The sequence below is a fragment of the Buteo buteo genome, chromosome 3 (genome assembly GCF_964188355.1).
Source record: "Buteo buteo chromosome 3, bButBut1.hap1.1, whole genome shotgun sequence".
Lineage (NCBI taxonomy): Eukaryota > Metazoa > Chordata > Aves > Accipitriformes > Accipitridae > Buteo > Buteo buteo.
Genome location: NC_134173.1, coordinates 57,128,382 through 57,145,253, shown reverse-complemented (window position 1 = coordinate 57,145,253; position 16,872 = coordinate 57,128,382). Strand labels below are relative to the sequence as shown.

At 36.3% G+C, this 16,872-nt stretch overlaps 1 protein-coding gene across 2 annotated transcripts in view; it reads left to right on the top strand.

Moving 5' to 3' along the window:
• The window catches only part of LRP12 (LDL receptor related protein 12), a 53,028-nt gene that overhangs the window by 14,114 nt on the left and 22,042 nt on the right, over positions 1-16,872 (top strand). Inside the window, exon 2 of one of the 2 annotated variants that reach the window (XM_075023798.1) lies at positions 15,376-15,432. The exons of the other annotated variant lie outside the window; for it this stretch is intronic. Within the exon in view, the coding sequence (XP_074879899.1) occupies positions 15,376-15,432 (57 nt within the window). The remainder of the gene's footprint in view (positions 1-15,375; positions 15,433-16,872) is intronic. 2 annotated transcript variants of the gene reach the window in all.

The following is a 16,872-nucleotide window of genomic DNA, read 5'->3' as shown; positions in this document are numbered from 1 at the left end:
TGGTACAGTCCTAGGTATGGCTGTTTCCGTAAAAGGAGGCAGTTTATTTCTTTGTCATTCATCTCCATAGGGCTTTTTCATTAAGATAGTAACATTAGGTGGAAGCGAATGGGCCAATTCACACCTCTTTGTAAATATGGGTATTTCAACTATCTAACTTCTTGGAAATCTGTTTGCTCTTTTGAATTGCTGTGGACTTACATCTAAAACATGAAGGTTCAGGGTGCGATGAGACACCAAACTGGGGTTTATTTGACCCTGAGATAACCAAATAAAGCATGTATCATGAATTTTATAGACATTTGCAATTTCTTCCAAAGTGCTCTGATGGTTTTGGGGCACTGGGGTTGCATGTATATGGTTGACAGAAGGTGAGGGTGGGAACATCTGTACATCTTTGAGAAGGAAAGCAGGATGTAGTTCAAATTGCGTGTCACAAAAAAGAGTGAGGTAAAGCTGAAGGTTGCAGGACCTTCTTGCATGCTTAGAGCTACTGTAATGTAATAAAACTTGGGATTTTGTGACCTGTACCATGTGAGACTTTTTCTTACTGACTCTATTGAGAGTAGGCACAGAAAGTGCATTTGGGGTCATACAAACAGCCTTTATTGTACACTATGGCATCTACAAGTCATTGTGATCTTTTAATTTCTGTAAAAAATATCTCGCCTTGCAAAAAAACAAAACCAGAATCCATATAGGAAATTAGCTGTGTGTCTACTTCAACATGTTAAAGTTTTCCAGTGGTAATTTGTGTGTCTCAGGGATGTCGTTTGACAGCAGGGAAATGATACACTTAAGTGTTTTGAAACAAACTTTGTTCTGCTCTTTTTGACTAATGTTACCTATGCTATGGCTGCCTTGAAAGCGCACTGTACTCTGCTGAATTGCAGCTGCCTAAACTGGCTGTCAAGTCAAATGCTTGTTCAACTCTACAGAAAGGATTTCGTTGCTTCATTTTGCAATTGTGGAGTCATAGTATTATCCAACACTCTTGTTTCTAATTCCTGATAGTAGAAGGTTGTGTTTATCTTTTTTAACTACTGGGAATCTTCATGGCAAGAAGCTCCAGGACGCTGCAGTACTATGCAATGTGAAAAGTATTCTGGCTGTCAGATGCGCACTTCTTTTTATTGCATATAAAGGTGGCAGTGTTAACTGTCTTTATACTGCAGTTCCTGTTTTACAACGGTTCTCACATAAGTGTTCCTGTCTCTCTAGCTACCTCCAGCACAATTAATGTGATTCAGACTTTCCCAAGGGACAAGCCTTTACCTTTGGTGTTCTGAATTTTGAACTTTGTTCTCAGTGATTTGGGGGAGAGAGGGAAGGTGAGGCACCATGAGGAGCTGTTAGCACGGGATAGTTATAAGTCAAAGTAATGTTTCACTTGGTTTTACTATCCTGTTGTCTGCGGTGGTTCTTTAGTACTGATAGCTTTATCATTTACTAACATTACTCAAGTTTAGCCGTTCTTTCCTTTGTGCTTCCCACCACGTGGGTAGATCTGTCCATGGGAAGCACAAAGCCATCATACTTGCTTTCTTCAAACCTTCTTGACTCTGCTGTGGTTCCTATAAAGCACTGCTATTTGATTATGTTTTGGCACCTGGTAGGCTGGGATTTCCAATTGTTTTATGTATTGTGCTTTTTTAATTGTGCTTTCCTTTACCTGATAAAAATGTAACATACACAGTTTTCACAAAGCAATGAGAGCTCTGTGGAGCAAGAGTTGTTTTTCTTGTTTGTACAGTACCTGACAAAATAAACCTATAATCATGATAAAAGGTTATTTGTGCTGTTATGAAAAAAATGCAGTAGTATGTTACTGTGTTTTACAGATATCATGAGCCAAATAAAGAAGACTAAACTTTTTGCAAATTTATTTTTAAGACACTGCATAGTGTTTGAAATAGAAGGTGTTGAACTCTTTTAAAAGTGTACTCATACTAACATGTGAGGTACAGCACCAGCGTCATTCTTGCAGGACAAGAATCACAGGATTAATATTTACACCTATTTGTCTATTTATTTGAATTATAAATACACGTAGAGTACTTCTAGACTTTATAAAGTATCTGTGGGGCTTCCTGAAGTTTTCTATTTTAGAATCCATGACTTTAATCAATGCAGTAGCTATAGCAGAGATTCTGGAATTGTACACATCTTGCATAAAACATTGGAGAGAAAATAAGTTTTACTGGATTATAAATTTTACTGGATATTTCCCTTATCTTTTATTTTGCTTTGATGAAACTAATTTGTTTGAACAAAAGAATGTAAAAGTAGCAAGGCTGCCACGCACAGAATTCTTACACGGGTGTTGAGTGTACTCATGTGAGTTATGTGTGCACACATGTTTTTACCAGGAGCATTCCTTGGCTATTTTAAGATCTGATTATTAATTAAAGAAGTTACTAATCTGAGTAAAATCAATTTCATATCTTGCAGGCAATCTGTCTTCTATTAATGTCTGTCTTTTTTGAATAGAAGCAATTCACAGTGCATTTTGAGGAATGCAGTATGTTATGACTGGCAAGTTATAGCAAGTTCATCTCCTATTCTTCCTAAGTCCTGAGGATATTTAATAAACAGTGTAGTTTAGGCAAGTCTAGAAAATTAGTGTAACTAATTAATAGCCTTTGCTATTGTAGTGATTGAAATTTTGAAGCTGACAAATAACAGTAGAGAAAGAGCTATGTGGATTGAATGTCTTTTTAGTAGTGAAAATGGAAGCATCTACATATTGTGGTTCCCTCAACTCAGTGACATCTCCACTTCTGTCTGCTATAACTAGAGCAGATCAAATTATTCATAATAAATAATGAAATTAATTTTGCATGTGGGTGTTTGCATAAGATTAACAAAAAGCATTGTTTTACAGATGTTGAAGGCACAGGCAAGAAGTGCATTACCTTAGGAGTTCTTCCCTCCTTTGACTGTGCTTTTTACTGTGTAGTTGCAGTCCATATGAATGATTGCATGCTGACTTAACACTGTGCAAGGTTACTTCTACACTTTAATTAGTTCAGTGAAGCAGTAATAAGGGACAGAGACTCTGTCCTGTATCACTGGAAGATAGCTGGGCAGACTGCATGACATTTTGTATAAGTTCAGTTTCAATCTGAAGAGGTGTTAGGTCTAAAAAGTCTGGTTGCCAGACTTTGCATAAACAAGTCTGCACAAGTATTTGCAAAGTCTGTGGTTTCTGTGAACTTTTTTTGTAAATTAAAGAAAACAAGCTTTCTTGGGAACTCTGCAGTGCTTTTTAATTCTATCAGAAAGAAACCAAAACGCATTAAAGACTATAAATGGTCATCAAAATCAAAGTTTTATTCCTAGTAATAAGTAGCAAGAAGGGAAGAAAACAGTTTTATCTTTCAAATGAGGATTTTTTTCCTAGATGCAATAAACATGCTGTGCTTTTATGATTTTTAGATTTGATGTATGTGCAAAATGTGCATGTAAATATACTGCTGCTTCACCACCTTTTCCAGTAAACTGCTTGCATCCAATTCAGTTATGTCATTACAGTGAATGCAGCTGGGATCCTTTGCAGTTAATTCTAATTTATTGTTGTTACCTTCATGAAGGCAGAGTTGAAGCTCAGCAGGTATATACTCTTGACTCCAGTATTCCCTGGTTTGCTCAGGCCAATGTTCCAGAAAGACTCCAGCAAATCTGGAAGTTATGGTTAAATTTTTCAATCCCCTGCTTTTGCTCTGGTCAGAAGTATAAAACTTCCTCCTTGATTACTGCCTTAATTGTAACATCTTAGTCCTTCTGTTGAATAAAGACTTAAAATAAATAGTTTTTGTAACTTTATTTTATGAATCCAACAGTCTTTCTTTCTGGATTTTGAAACCATTGTTCTCTGGATGTATCAAGTGATGATTATTCCCCCCCCCCCCCCTTTATAACAAGACTAGTGTTTTTCTTTTTCTCTTCTGTTTTGAGTTGTTGGTCACATGAGATGTAGGCTCCATAATAAAGATGCAGCAGTGGAGCAGTGTTTTTCTTCTTTTAAAAAATCCTCGTGATTCTCTCCCACCCCCCAATATCAAGTACTCCTACACTACTTAAGTCTTTTTTGGAAAAAAAATCAGTTGTAAATCTGAGTCATGCTGTCATCTGGAACTAGAAGCTTGGATGTTTTGAGGGTTCCTGGTAGGGATTCATGGGGTAATAGCAGATAATATTTTCATTTCTGCAAGCCTATAATAGATTCATGATGGCTGCAGTTATTAGTTTATGAATAATGATTTTGTTTCTTCTGTTAGCACTTTTTCAAGATGGAATAGAATAAAATCATTTGAAGGAAACAGGATAACCAGCAGTATTGTATCTTAAGAATATATGACCTGAAGCCCTGCTTTTTCCATCTAACTTCAACAGAGGCCTGAAATCTTCTGGTTGACTGGAGATGTTTGGGTTTTGTTTTGTTTTTTTTTAAATACAATAATACCAGCTGTATGTAGACTGTTGCCTACTGCCATTTGTTCCTGTAGGTATAAGGAATTAAGATGGGAAATCAATCTAAACCTGCATAGAGCAAAAACAAACCCAGGTTTTTTTACTGCAACAGTGATTTAAAGAAACTGTAGTAGATAAAAGTATGAAGCATGTGAAGAGTATGAATCAAATCTGAAATGCTCTTCCCCCTACTGTATAAGCACCGTGCAGCCCACACATTGAAATTTTCCCCTAGTCTGGCACTTCTCAAATGTGAAATACTTTCAGTATCTGAAATGGAATTTCAGAAGAAAAGAGTAGTTACTGCAGTTGAACATGTACAAAGGCTGTGAACAGTCCTTTGTTAAAATAATTGAGTTTTATTATTTTAAACATAGCTGTTTAAAATAGCTAGAAACTTTGGGTTTTTTCTAGGTTTGTAAGTAATACGGCAGTGGAATATTTTCAAATAGGAGAGCAACATTGTTAGGTTTGCGTTCATGATAGGTTCTAATCAGTTAAGAATAGGCACCTAAGCCTTATAAAGGAGATAGTTAATTTAAGGATGGGTAGGCAGTATACGCTCTCTTGCTCTTGCCTGTCCCCCCCCCCCCCCCCCCCCCGGCCTCAGTTTCTGGTCTACTCCCTTTTCCTCTGTTTCCTTATCATTTTTTTGAAGTAACTTGAGGTCTAGCTGTAATTTAGAAGACTGTATTTGCTGTTTGAACTGTTTAATTAGTTTTAGTAATCTGTTTTTTTCTTCTACTCTGTTTAATCTGAAATGCTGCACTAGATTACCACCTGAGAATGTGTACAACTTGCAGGCAATGCCCAGTCAAGTAACTTCCTTTATACCTGGCTGGGCAGAAGTATAGCGTTTGACATGAATAGAACTGCTTATGTGCTTAAAATCAGGAATCTTGTTGAAGCTGAGCCAGTGTCTCTGCTAGATTTTCAGTTTCCACTGCTTGCTGCCAAGTATATTAGAGCCGTCTATAAATAGTTTGTGGAATTTTTGAGTGAGAATAAAAAAAGTGTCAGGGTCTTTTCTGTCCCCACCTTTTCGAACTACAACTGAGAAGCTTTAACTGTTTTGGGGGGGTGGAACTTTCACACAAAAATTCTTCTCTTAAGTCAAGTTAGTTTAGTTACTAATTTAAAATTTTGTATTTTAATGAGAATAGACTAAAAATAAAAATTGTCTTGTGGGATTTACAGGTGTGACTAAATGGTTTTTTTCACCTGCAGCATTAAATCAGAGTTGCTGTAGTTACTACTCTAGCTTCTCTTTTGCAACCTAGGATAAAGGAACCTCAGCTTATTTTGCTAATTTGGTGTGCAAAGATCTCTTTCAAAAGTGTTTCCTGTTTTTTCTCTTGTGAGAGTCTCTCTTGCTGGTACACCCAAAGAAAAGGTTTGTGCTGCATTAAACACAGCCAAGTACAGAACTGCTGGTTGCTTTGTATGTTTGATTGTCAAGAAGGAAGAGCTGTCCCTTCCTATAGAAGGAAGAGTGGAAAGTGACTGAGAAGCCACACCTATAGAGCAGGAATGCGAGAGCTCACATTGTAGACTGCAGTGTCTTCCAGGTGTTTACCTGATGTATCCCAGTGGTGCTGAGGGCTGTGTTTGAATACTCCAGCATCATCTGGCTGGCATCATCTATGTCAAATTTGCATTATGCTAGCATCTTATAATGGTTTATATGGAATTTTGTAAATTTTGTGTGCTGCAACAGCATTCGCAGTTGGTGGAATACTAGTGAATAATGTGTGCAGTGCTTAATGAATGCAGAAAGAGAGCTTGTGTTGCTCACACTAAATGACTGTGGAGACTCTGAAGCTTATACCTGAGGTTGAGGTGGAGCCTCCCTGGCAGCACTGGAGCTGCGGTGAGCAGAGAGGACACTTGGGATGTTGGGTAGCTGGAGGTGTCTCTGCGTTGGCACATCCCACAGCCTGGCAGAAGTGGATTTGTGGACTAAAGTTAGGCTGAAGATGTAAAGTTTGTACCGTATACATTTTTGAAGGTTCTTCTTTGGACTAGCTATAGTGTGGTCCAATGGACTGAGTACCCATTACCAGTAGGAGTGTGTCTTCAAGATTAGTGTCATCTAAAAGGAGTCCAGTTTGAAGGTTCCAAGGCCACAGCATAATGTGAAGTGGAGCAGATCAGGAAATTAAGAAGCATGCTCCTTATGTAAAATAAAATACTAATGCAGACAAATCCCAAGTTAGCACCATAAAATTATCAGGAATAAAGGGTATTTTATGTTTTGGCAGAGAAGTTAACAGATCCGTTATGACCTGATCATTATATATTCTTCAAATTCAAAACATTTATTTGTGTAGTGAACTTTTTAGAGTACCTGTTTTAATAGTCAGTTTTTGAAGAACGAACGCACTTTGGGGGGGGGGATAATCTTACAATGCTAAAGAATGTAAAAAGTAGAGTATTTTTCCTTAGACATTTTTAAGTCACTGTTATCAAGATTATAGGAATAAAGGTATTTGCTGTTGTTCACTCAAGTACTGATTAACTTTGGGTTTAGGCTCTGTACAGTGAATGTAGATTTGAAAACTTCGTGGCTGTGTTTTATTCACCAAGAGATTAATAAAGACCTGTTTTTCAAAAGTACAATGCAGCTAGGTGTCATTTAAAGTCCCTCTGTGAGGAGGAAAGGACAAGTAAGAATGCGGGGGTGATACAAAAATGCAATGTTGGACAACAGGTTTTAAGTATACAGTGCAGACTTTCAGCAGCACCATACCCATTGTTCTATGCCCAAGAAATAATTTTCTAAGCACAAAATGGTAGATAATGGTTGTTGTAAAAAGTAAAAATAAAAGTCTAAAACCTGCATAAAACAATTCCATTGCAGAATTGATTCTCTAGTTCTTGTCTTAGTTTTCTAAATAAAACAACATCACAGTCGGTCTAAAATAAAAATGGTAATACACAAAACAGCAGCATCGGGTATTGTAAACAGATTCTGTGCTCTATCTGTTTTTACAGTGAAATTTTATGTGCTTATTTCCTGCTTTTTTATCATAAACACTTTGAAATAATCCACTATTTCAGTATAGTTTAATCTGTTAGTCATTTTTATTGTTTCCTTAATTAAAGAAATTAATTATGCCATTGTAGTGTTTGAGTATACAACACTTTCTCATTTCACGTGAACATTCACTTTCACTGTTTGAAATTGTAGGTATATTTACTGTATCTTCTTTGTAGCAGATGTTCTTCTGTTTATAGGGATTTGGAATAAATCTTGTCACCCTGCTGCTCAGCTTGCCTTTAGTAGAGAATTCTGACTGTCTGCACAGCAGTAAGGCTTTCTCTCAGTGTTCCTGCCTATTGCATGTGTAAATTTATATTAAAAGAAATGGTTATTTAATCCTTCCCTTACCTGAAGGATAATTTACATCTTGCTGCACAGCTTAATCCTGTTCTACAAATGACCACCTGAAATTCCTATGACTCCAGTACTTAACCGTAAGGAAATATGGAAAAGAACTACATATAACTAGTTAACACCAAACTGTTGATTTAAAAATAAATAATACAAAATTTGTCAATAACTCTTGCAAAGATGCTTTAGCTAAACTGGATTTTATTGATTAGTTAATGCCTAAAAGTCAATACTGGCCTTTCTCATGATGCTTTTTTAATTGCCTTTTGTCATGAAATACATGAACTTAAGCAAAAGCATGTGTTGCCCTTTGTCAAGGAAGTAAGTAGCAGTTAGGTGTAGGACAGAAACTTCTGGTCAAAGATCCACTGCACTATATAAAAAAGAACAATAAAGACACGACAATATGAGATGACTGTGGATCATGCATCTTATCTTGAGTAGTTAATCCAAATACATACTGGTGCACAAATGTGTTAATTTGATTTCATCCGTGTATCTAATCAAAATGCAGTGATTGCAAACTAAGCCATCAGAAGGCAGGAGATAATGGTGTCACCTGTAAAGGCTGTGACTCGTTTCTGTAGGAATCTGGGAATGACACTGCTGCTTCACTTTGTAATGGAATATAGAGACATAACAAATGTTGCCTGGCTTCAGTGGACTGTGTACTCTGAGCTCTGCCGCACCTTAATTTAAAGCATTCCCTGTAGCAATAATACTGTTTATTTCATGAACTGTTCTGGGAGGGTAAGTTTCAAATGCTTAGACTGCTTTTTTTTTTTTCTTTCTATTTGCTCCACTTTCAGTTCCTTGTCTCTCATAATGTTGAAGTTGCACATGCAGCTCTGTTCCTGTCTTCTGAGGAAGGCAAAGTCTGAATTTCTGCAATACAGTTTAGCAGTGGTGGGAGAACACATTTTGCATAGATGAAGAGAAAGTGCAGGAGAAACCATATTCTCAGAGACTTTTCTAGATTATAAAGGTTGAAAAAACAATTCTAGTCCCTTTCATACCTTCGTGTTCATTTGAGATTATAGAAAGTGTTTTTTTTCTCAGTTGCATAATCTCAGTTTACTGTGTACTGCTCCTTCTGCGGTATAGGAGTTTGGCAGCCGTATGGCCATATACCTATGGATATGTAGCTCTTTGCTGTTGTTACAGCATTAAATCCCTGCAGCTAATGCATTTAATTCTAAACACACAGTAGTTTAACAAATATAGGTGCAAAGTATTCAGGAGATGAGGTTGTAAATAATGAGCCAAAAGTCTGAGGATCCTACTTAACTTTTTTGGTTCATTAACTGCATGTGACCTACATGTAAATAATGCAATATAGTGTTTTGGGTTACATACTGAACAAATGTTTTTATCATAGAATGGTTTGACTTGGAAGAGACCTTTAAAGATCATCTCGTTTATCTGGAGGAGGGTGGTAGTACTTGTTTTTCTGTTGGTCTCCCACATGCCCTGCTCTGAGCTGTAACATCTTAACCTTAGATTAACCATAGGTGTGACGGGTAGGCAGTTAGCCTTTGCTGCACTTTTCTCCCACAGACTCAACAGATGAGTGTGACTGTGGTTCAGCCTGACATATGGCGTCTTCAGGTGGAGCTTGTTTCTGCACAACGGAGCTTAGATACTTTCAGGAAGTGGGGGGTGGGATGGCCACGGGCTGGGACTGTCACAGAAGGTGCTAGCAAAAGGGGTCATTTCCAAGAAGCATGGTGGAATATTGCAGAAGCATCATGGATGTTTCCAGCTCCATTATCTCTAGATCAAAAAGGATGTTACTATTTTTTGGACTAGGGCATCATAGGACCATTGCTAAGTGTCTGTTTAGTGAGGTGATATATAAGGCAGCACCAATTTGTTCATGGAACAAAAGTAAAATTCTTATTTTAGCAGCATCATCCGCACTTGGTCTCTTAGAAGCAAAATTTAGTGAAGATTAATGCAAAGTAACTTCAGCTGACAAGAGGTAGTGTAAACAAGTTAAGCTTACTCTTTTCTTTGTAAGGTACAGAGGGGACAGGAATTTTGGGAGTAGGATGAAGAAAGGAAGTTTGGTCATGAAGTACATTGTCTAAAGCAAAGCAGGTTGAACATGTACCATGATAAAGGGTGTTTGGAAATGCATTATATACAGGAGGTGTTGTTGATCTCTTCCTGGTAATTGTGGTTCAAGAGAAATGTCCTGTCCAGTCTGCTTGTGGAATATTCATTATGCACCACAGTACCTTTTAACTCAAGGTAGTTTAGAAAAAGCTCTCTCTTTGTAGCCATCCAGTTACAGCAGTTCCTCAATTTATACAGTTCTATTTATAGGGGGGGTTGTAATTTGGCTGTTAAAGCTAATGGCAGAGGCTTAATCTTTATATAGAATAATTCAGCTTTGATGGAGATACGTCTGCGTGATTTTTTTTGTGGACAGTAACTACTTGGTCTAACAGCAAAAATAAAGGTAACTTAAATGTGGTGTTTGCCACTATGGATATTTTTTTCATTTTTTCATTTCAACAGTCAAGTTAATTTCTCTCTGTAATACAATCTGAATTTAACTGAGTCCCAAGATACATGATGTTCTTCCAAACTGAAGTTATAAAATTCAATTTTATAATCATGGTGGACAAAGTTGCATGTACCAAATTTTTGGGGGTGCACTTTTACGGTATTCATCACTTCACTGTGTGTTCATATTACTAGTTTTAGTCAAATTGAAATTAAAACGGAGTTTTCATTTAAGACTCATTATTTGCTACCTCAAATATATCAATATTTAGGTAAACTTCTTGTTCTTTGTCTGAAACCTCCAAGTTCATATATCTGGAATGGAGAAGCTTATCTTGTTTAATCAGAATGTTTGGGCTAAAAGGGACACTCAGTTATTGGGGGTGGTGGGGTATCTGTTTGGCTATGCTTTTTGAAAACTGCATGAATTTGAGTACAACTTAAAGGAGAGGCTCATTTCAGGACTACAGGCTTAGTTTTATGCTCTGAAGTTATATGCAGATAATCCTCTGAGTCTGATACTGATCCTGTTTTGAGAGCGAGCTGTGCTGTGTAGGCTATGGGGAAGGAGGGATATAGGGGGGTAACATCCTAAAATGAAGCATGCTGCATTGTGGTTAGCCTCCGCATTAGTCTGAGCATCACTGCTGCTGTCTGGGTTTCAAACATATAGAACTTGGCAGCTATTTCTTCCAAACGTGTCATGTTTTTCAACTGTGAAAGCATTGTTTTTTCCGCACGCTCCCCTTATAGTCTTCCTCTGCAGTTTGGTTGGTTTTGCTGCTGCAATGTTTTCCTTGTTGTCAGCCCCACTCCCCTGGCCTGTGTTTATTTTCCTATCTGTGATGAAACTGAGAAGATGTTAGTGAGTCAAATGCCTTCAAGGCTACGGTTTTCATCTTCCACGTAGTTTTGTTCGCCTCTCCAGATTCTGTATAGGAGTACAGAGCTCATGGCTCTTGGACCAGGATGTTTGGAAGTGATGTTGAAGGTGTTGGGTTTTTCAAGGTGAGGTGGGGGGTGTTTAACATAGTTTCATATAGACTGATAGGGGAGAAATGCCACAACTGCTAGAAAACCTCAAGGCAAACCTAGCATTGTCTTGCCTTCTTATGTGGCCAGTCAGCTGTGAGACACAAATCAAAAAGAGTTAATTCAAGTGTTTGTGGAATTACTAGTCTGTTTCTGCCTGACCCTAAGACAAGGCAGCATCTCAACCTGGAGGATTTGACTGGGGTAGAAAAAATTGACAAAGGTCAAAGGGACTGGCTTTGTGCTGTGAAAATAAAATAAAATTTTATAGATGAGTCTTTGAATGTTTAAGAGATTTTTAAAGTTATTCAAGACAGAAAGGCATCTCAGAAATTGGAGATTGTTCCATACTGTAAACACACTCTATAAAGAGTCTAACTCATTTAATAATCAATTGGCAGATATTTTTTTAATTGCAGTCAAGGAATTTTTAAAGATACCAGCAGCAAGAAACTCGTGTGCATTTAAATAGAAAGCCATTAAAAGTACTTTCCATACTTTTGTTTAACCTATAGGTTACCAGTAGTTTAACATATCTTGTATCCTATTTATCAAAGAATCTTTTTTTTTTTAGAAAAAAACATAATAGACACTCATTTTTATCTTGAGCCTTGTCCGCGTGAATTTTTTAACTAAAATGCAGTTGCTGACCATATCTTAAGCTTCAGTGTTAAAGTTGACATACATTTCTGTTTAATACCACTTAAAATAAGTGATCCATTTGTCATAAGTGTTTATAAAAGGAGATGGGTATAGTCCTGGTTACACAAGTGATTTTTTTAAGAAGTCACACAAAAAAAAAGTGATGGAAGATGTCAGTTTTTGAAAAGCAAACTTGGTTTCTTGCAGGCAGAATGGATCCATGCAGGAGCTTCTTGGTGTGTGTCTTCCAGTGCTGTGCTGTCACATGTACTTAACCAGCTCCTGTAACTGATGTGGACAGACTTTGTGTCAAGTTTTGCTAGGTAGCACCTGTTTCAGTTTAAAACTTCAGGTTCAAATAGGAATGAAAAGTAAATATTTCTTTAAAGCATCAAGAAATATGAAAGCTTACTAGTGACCTAAGAAAAAATTTTTTTATATACTCATACTCTGCTGTATTAAATAGATAGACTAACAGGAATTTCAAAGATAATTATGTTCCCATATCTTAATGGAAATTACTGATCTGCTATCTGATATATGGATATTCTAGTGGTCTCAGTTTATATGGAACCATGTGACATAACTGTTGAGGTCATATAAGGATCATTGCCTAAAAATTTCTTAAAGGTTTCAGCAGTTAGTAATGCTTAAATGACATCTGAACACACTCTATTTTAGTGACAGTTTCCAATAAAAAAGGAAGTAATAATCTGAGAGGTTTCTAAGGTTCAACTTTAATGTAATGAAAGATTATTGGGAAGGAAATAATTTTTAAAAAAACACCTTATTTTTGTACTATAGTACTTGGGTCTGAGTTGAGGCTTCATCATCAAACAGTGCTTCTTCTGGCTAATCACTGATGTTAGTTTGACAATAAATCTGACATCACTTTACATCAAGAGATTAATTGTTAGATCATAAAGCACATTTAGATGGAAGATATTAAAGTGTTCAATTTTTTGATATTGACTGAAGTTTTCTTAATTTAACCCACTAATTCTAAGTCAATGTGTACAGGATTTGGATGTGAGTTCCATTTTAGTATGCTTCTTGTTGTTCCTGATCTATAGTTTTTGTGAATTTTTTATATATACATTGCTTTTCTTTCCACCACTACAGTGTTATGTCAGTATTTTCATGGTTTATTATTGTATTTTTATCAGAACTGATTTCATTAAAATTCGGGGGGATTTGTTTTCCTGGCCTTTATGTATAGGCAGCTTGTCTGTAATTCGGATTCCAGGGGCATCAGTGGAGTGCCCAGATATTGACTGCCTTCAATGCCTTTACTTCAGGGTTTATCATGTTTCGAAATGTTTGTGAATTCCTTTTTTTTTTTTGCCATGCTGTTTGTTTTCAGTGTTCAATAACAACTGCAGATACATTTCTATGTGCTATGTGCTAATAACCCCTTTTTGAAAATACAAAACCAGAGATAATCCCTACTGTAATTTGAAAGATGAAATACCAGTAAGCTACTTCTAGCTTAAAACAAGAGGTCTTGAAATGTGTTAATGTTTTCCCTATGTTGATGGAAATAATAGAAAACAAGACAATCAGAAATGTGCTTCTGTGGAATCAGTTACAAGTAAAATCACTTTACAGCAAAGACAGTGTTTATTTTGTACATTTAGAGCTGTTATTGAAGACATGAAATCAGAGCAGTAAACACTCCTTAGCATGTCAATTTATATGTAAAATGCAGAAATTATTTGGAGAAGAGCTTTTTAAAACTGATAGGTATATTTTACTTTTGAAAATAATTTAATTGGAAAATAGTTGCTCACTAATAGAATATTTGAAATAGTTTTTGTTTTAAAATACTTCTGTCTTTTGAATGTTGAGGGGAATTGTTAGTGTGGAATTTTTTTAAAAATTGAGACAAAGCAATGTGGTATGTAAATATATGCAGCAAAATTAGTTCATTAAAAATGGAGGGGAAAACATGTCACTTTTAAGAGCTCAGTAATTCAACTAAAAAAAAAAATTAGACTTGCTATTTTTTCTGCAAATTCTGATCATTGGGTTTCTAACTATTGTGTCTTTAGGAAGTAAAAAATTATGTCTTTGTGCATTTGGTGTCAACCCTGGGAGCAATTTCTGAAACATTTTATTTGTAACCACTGCAATGGCAGAGTGTTGAGATGCTTGCTTAGGTGTATATATTCTAGGTCAAGTTTAACAGTCTTTAGGCTTGCTATAAAAGGAATTTGAGTTTTCTTCTTATTTAAGTTTTCTTCATATTTTCTTCAGTATTTAAGGTTCTTGTTACCCAAACATATCACACTTATATTGCAGCGCTGGTAGAACAACTGATGTCACATGTATGAAAATCTGTGTGACATGGCAAATCTTCAATATTACAAAAATTTGAGGGATGAAGAGTTGTGGTTTTAAAATTTGCTTAGTGATGTATTTTACATTTTAGATTCACTGCCTGTGTTCAAAGGAGCTTATTTATGAAAGTAGGTCTCTCCTTCCAAAATGCCTGGAAGATTTTATTAAAAATTTGTTGTAAATGTTCAAAGAAAAGATGTTGAATAAAGAGGAGGGAAATGAGAGCTGTTCAGTGGGAGAAATACGCACAAAGACAACTTGATCTGTTACATCATGTAACAGGGCTATCACCTGTCAGCAAAAGTATTTGCCTTAGCAGACTACTTTTACTTTGGAGGAGTACAAAGTAGTATGAGATTTGGAGGAATAACTTTCTTGTCTCTAACTCTTGATGACCACATGGGTCTTGTTCATCTTTGCAAGTATGCTTAGTTTTAATGAACACTGATGGGGGGTTAGTCTGGAAGGTAGCTAGTTCCTGGCTATATCTGAAACATCTTTCTGGATAAAGGGTGTAGGCTGCAATTCATCATGAAATAGATGGATGTCTTCCCCTGGATGTCTTTATTTGCATAGTATTTACTTACAAATCTCGATTTAGGAGAAGATGGGGAGGATGCATTGAAATAAACCTTTCTTGAAAAGAAAAAGAGCATCTGATGCAAAATCATGCAAAGTCTACCATCTGAAATGCCTGAAGTTTCTCAAAACTTTCTTACTGTCAGTCTCTCGTTCCTTAACTTTCTAGTACATTTAATTGTCCTAGAACACTAATGATGCTTGGGGGTTTTTTTTTCATTGTATAGTAACTTTTTCTCTAGTTTTTCTTTTAAGTTTTATCATAAAATGAACGTAGGACCTTTCATGTTTAATATTAATTAAAATAACTTCAGTTTTGTTCTTTCTGTTCTGTAAAAGGGTATCTGAAGAATTTTTACAAATTTTATCTTGGAAATTAGCTTATTCATTATGTTTAATTTTAGGAAATGGTGCTCTTGCAGAACATTCTGAAAATGTGCATATTTCAGGAGTGTCAACGGGTAAGTCATTTTTTGTAATGTTTAAATTTCATGCATGACTTAAATAGTAAATATTGAAAGCCACCTGGTATCTTATGAAGAGATATTTGGCTATAAAAATTATTACTGCCTTTTGCAGCATGTAATAAGGAATGAAGCAACTGGAACATGGAAAAATTCTCATAAGATAAAATTGATACCTGCATGCTCATGAACAGATTATGCCTTTCTAAGTGGACTGCTTAATTATTTTTCCATACAAACATTGAACTAAGAGAAAAGTTGGTTTAAGTTGAATTGATATTTTCTTTCCACAGTAAAGTTTTTGTGAAATGAAATTTATTGAAATGTAATTTTGGACACTGCTACTATCAAATAATATAAATCCAGGAGTTATGCGTTTCACCTGATTAGATTGAAGCAGTAACTGAAACTACTGTACACTTGACTGCACAGTTTCCTTAATACAAGAAAAAAAGAATTTTAGAACTCATGAAACTGAGAAACTGATGAAATGCTGGGAGAATATGGGGTATAAAAGCAGCACATGTTGCTCAAAGGTTGCTACATTCTCTTCCAGTACTTAGGCCTCTTCTGGGCAGCAGCCACGGTTGGGACTGTTCTGTGTTACTGATATGACTGTATGTCTGTTAAGGCATTAGGTGATACCAGTGTATAGTCTTTGTTCTTCAGATGTTAAGCTGTGTCAGCTAAGCTGCTGGTCATGTTTTATGATACAGATACTCAGAATATGTGCAAATGGGGAGATAAACACTGTTCTTCAGTGGGTAGAAGAATGCAAGCCTGATTCTTTCAATAGGGAAGCTGCCACTAATCCCTGGAAATCAAACTGATTTTCGCATCCTTCTCCTAAAATAAGAGTCAAAATGCAAACTCGTCCTTTTTGACAACAGCTTGCACATCTCGCTGTAGTTATCTTTTCAGTATCGTTTCAAACATTACATTGCTACTTGTGGACATGGTTAAGTTTTTGGATAAATGTATTGTCAGTGGATGGTGTCTGTTACACCATACCACCTTCTTTTTCCCTTTCATTGTTTCCCACTCAAAGACTGTCAAAAGTCTAATTATGATCTTTGCTATCCATTCTTGTGCTGTATCATGAAGAATGTTGTTGCTTTTCAACAGTACTAATGCACCAAGTATCATATATACTACATTTATGGCACACTGTAAATAATAAATAACACAGGTACTTGCCACTATGGGAACCATTGTTGCTGGAATTGGCTTGTACAAGAAACAGACAGCCTAAAATCTAGCTATGCAGTTTTCAGGATGTGTTTTAACAACCTTTCACCCCTTTGTTTACTGCAACAGTCATATCACAGGTTGCAATACAGGCAGAAAAGCATCTGCTGGGTAAGAGGTGAATGGAATTTTTGACTCTGCTTTCAGTACTTTGGCCAGCATGCTTGAATAGGCAGTGCCAAGAAGAGG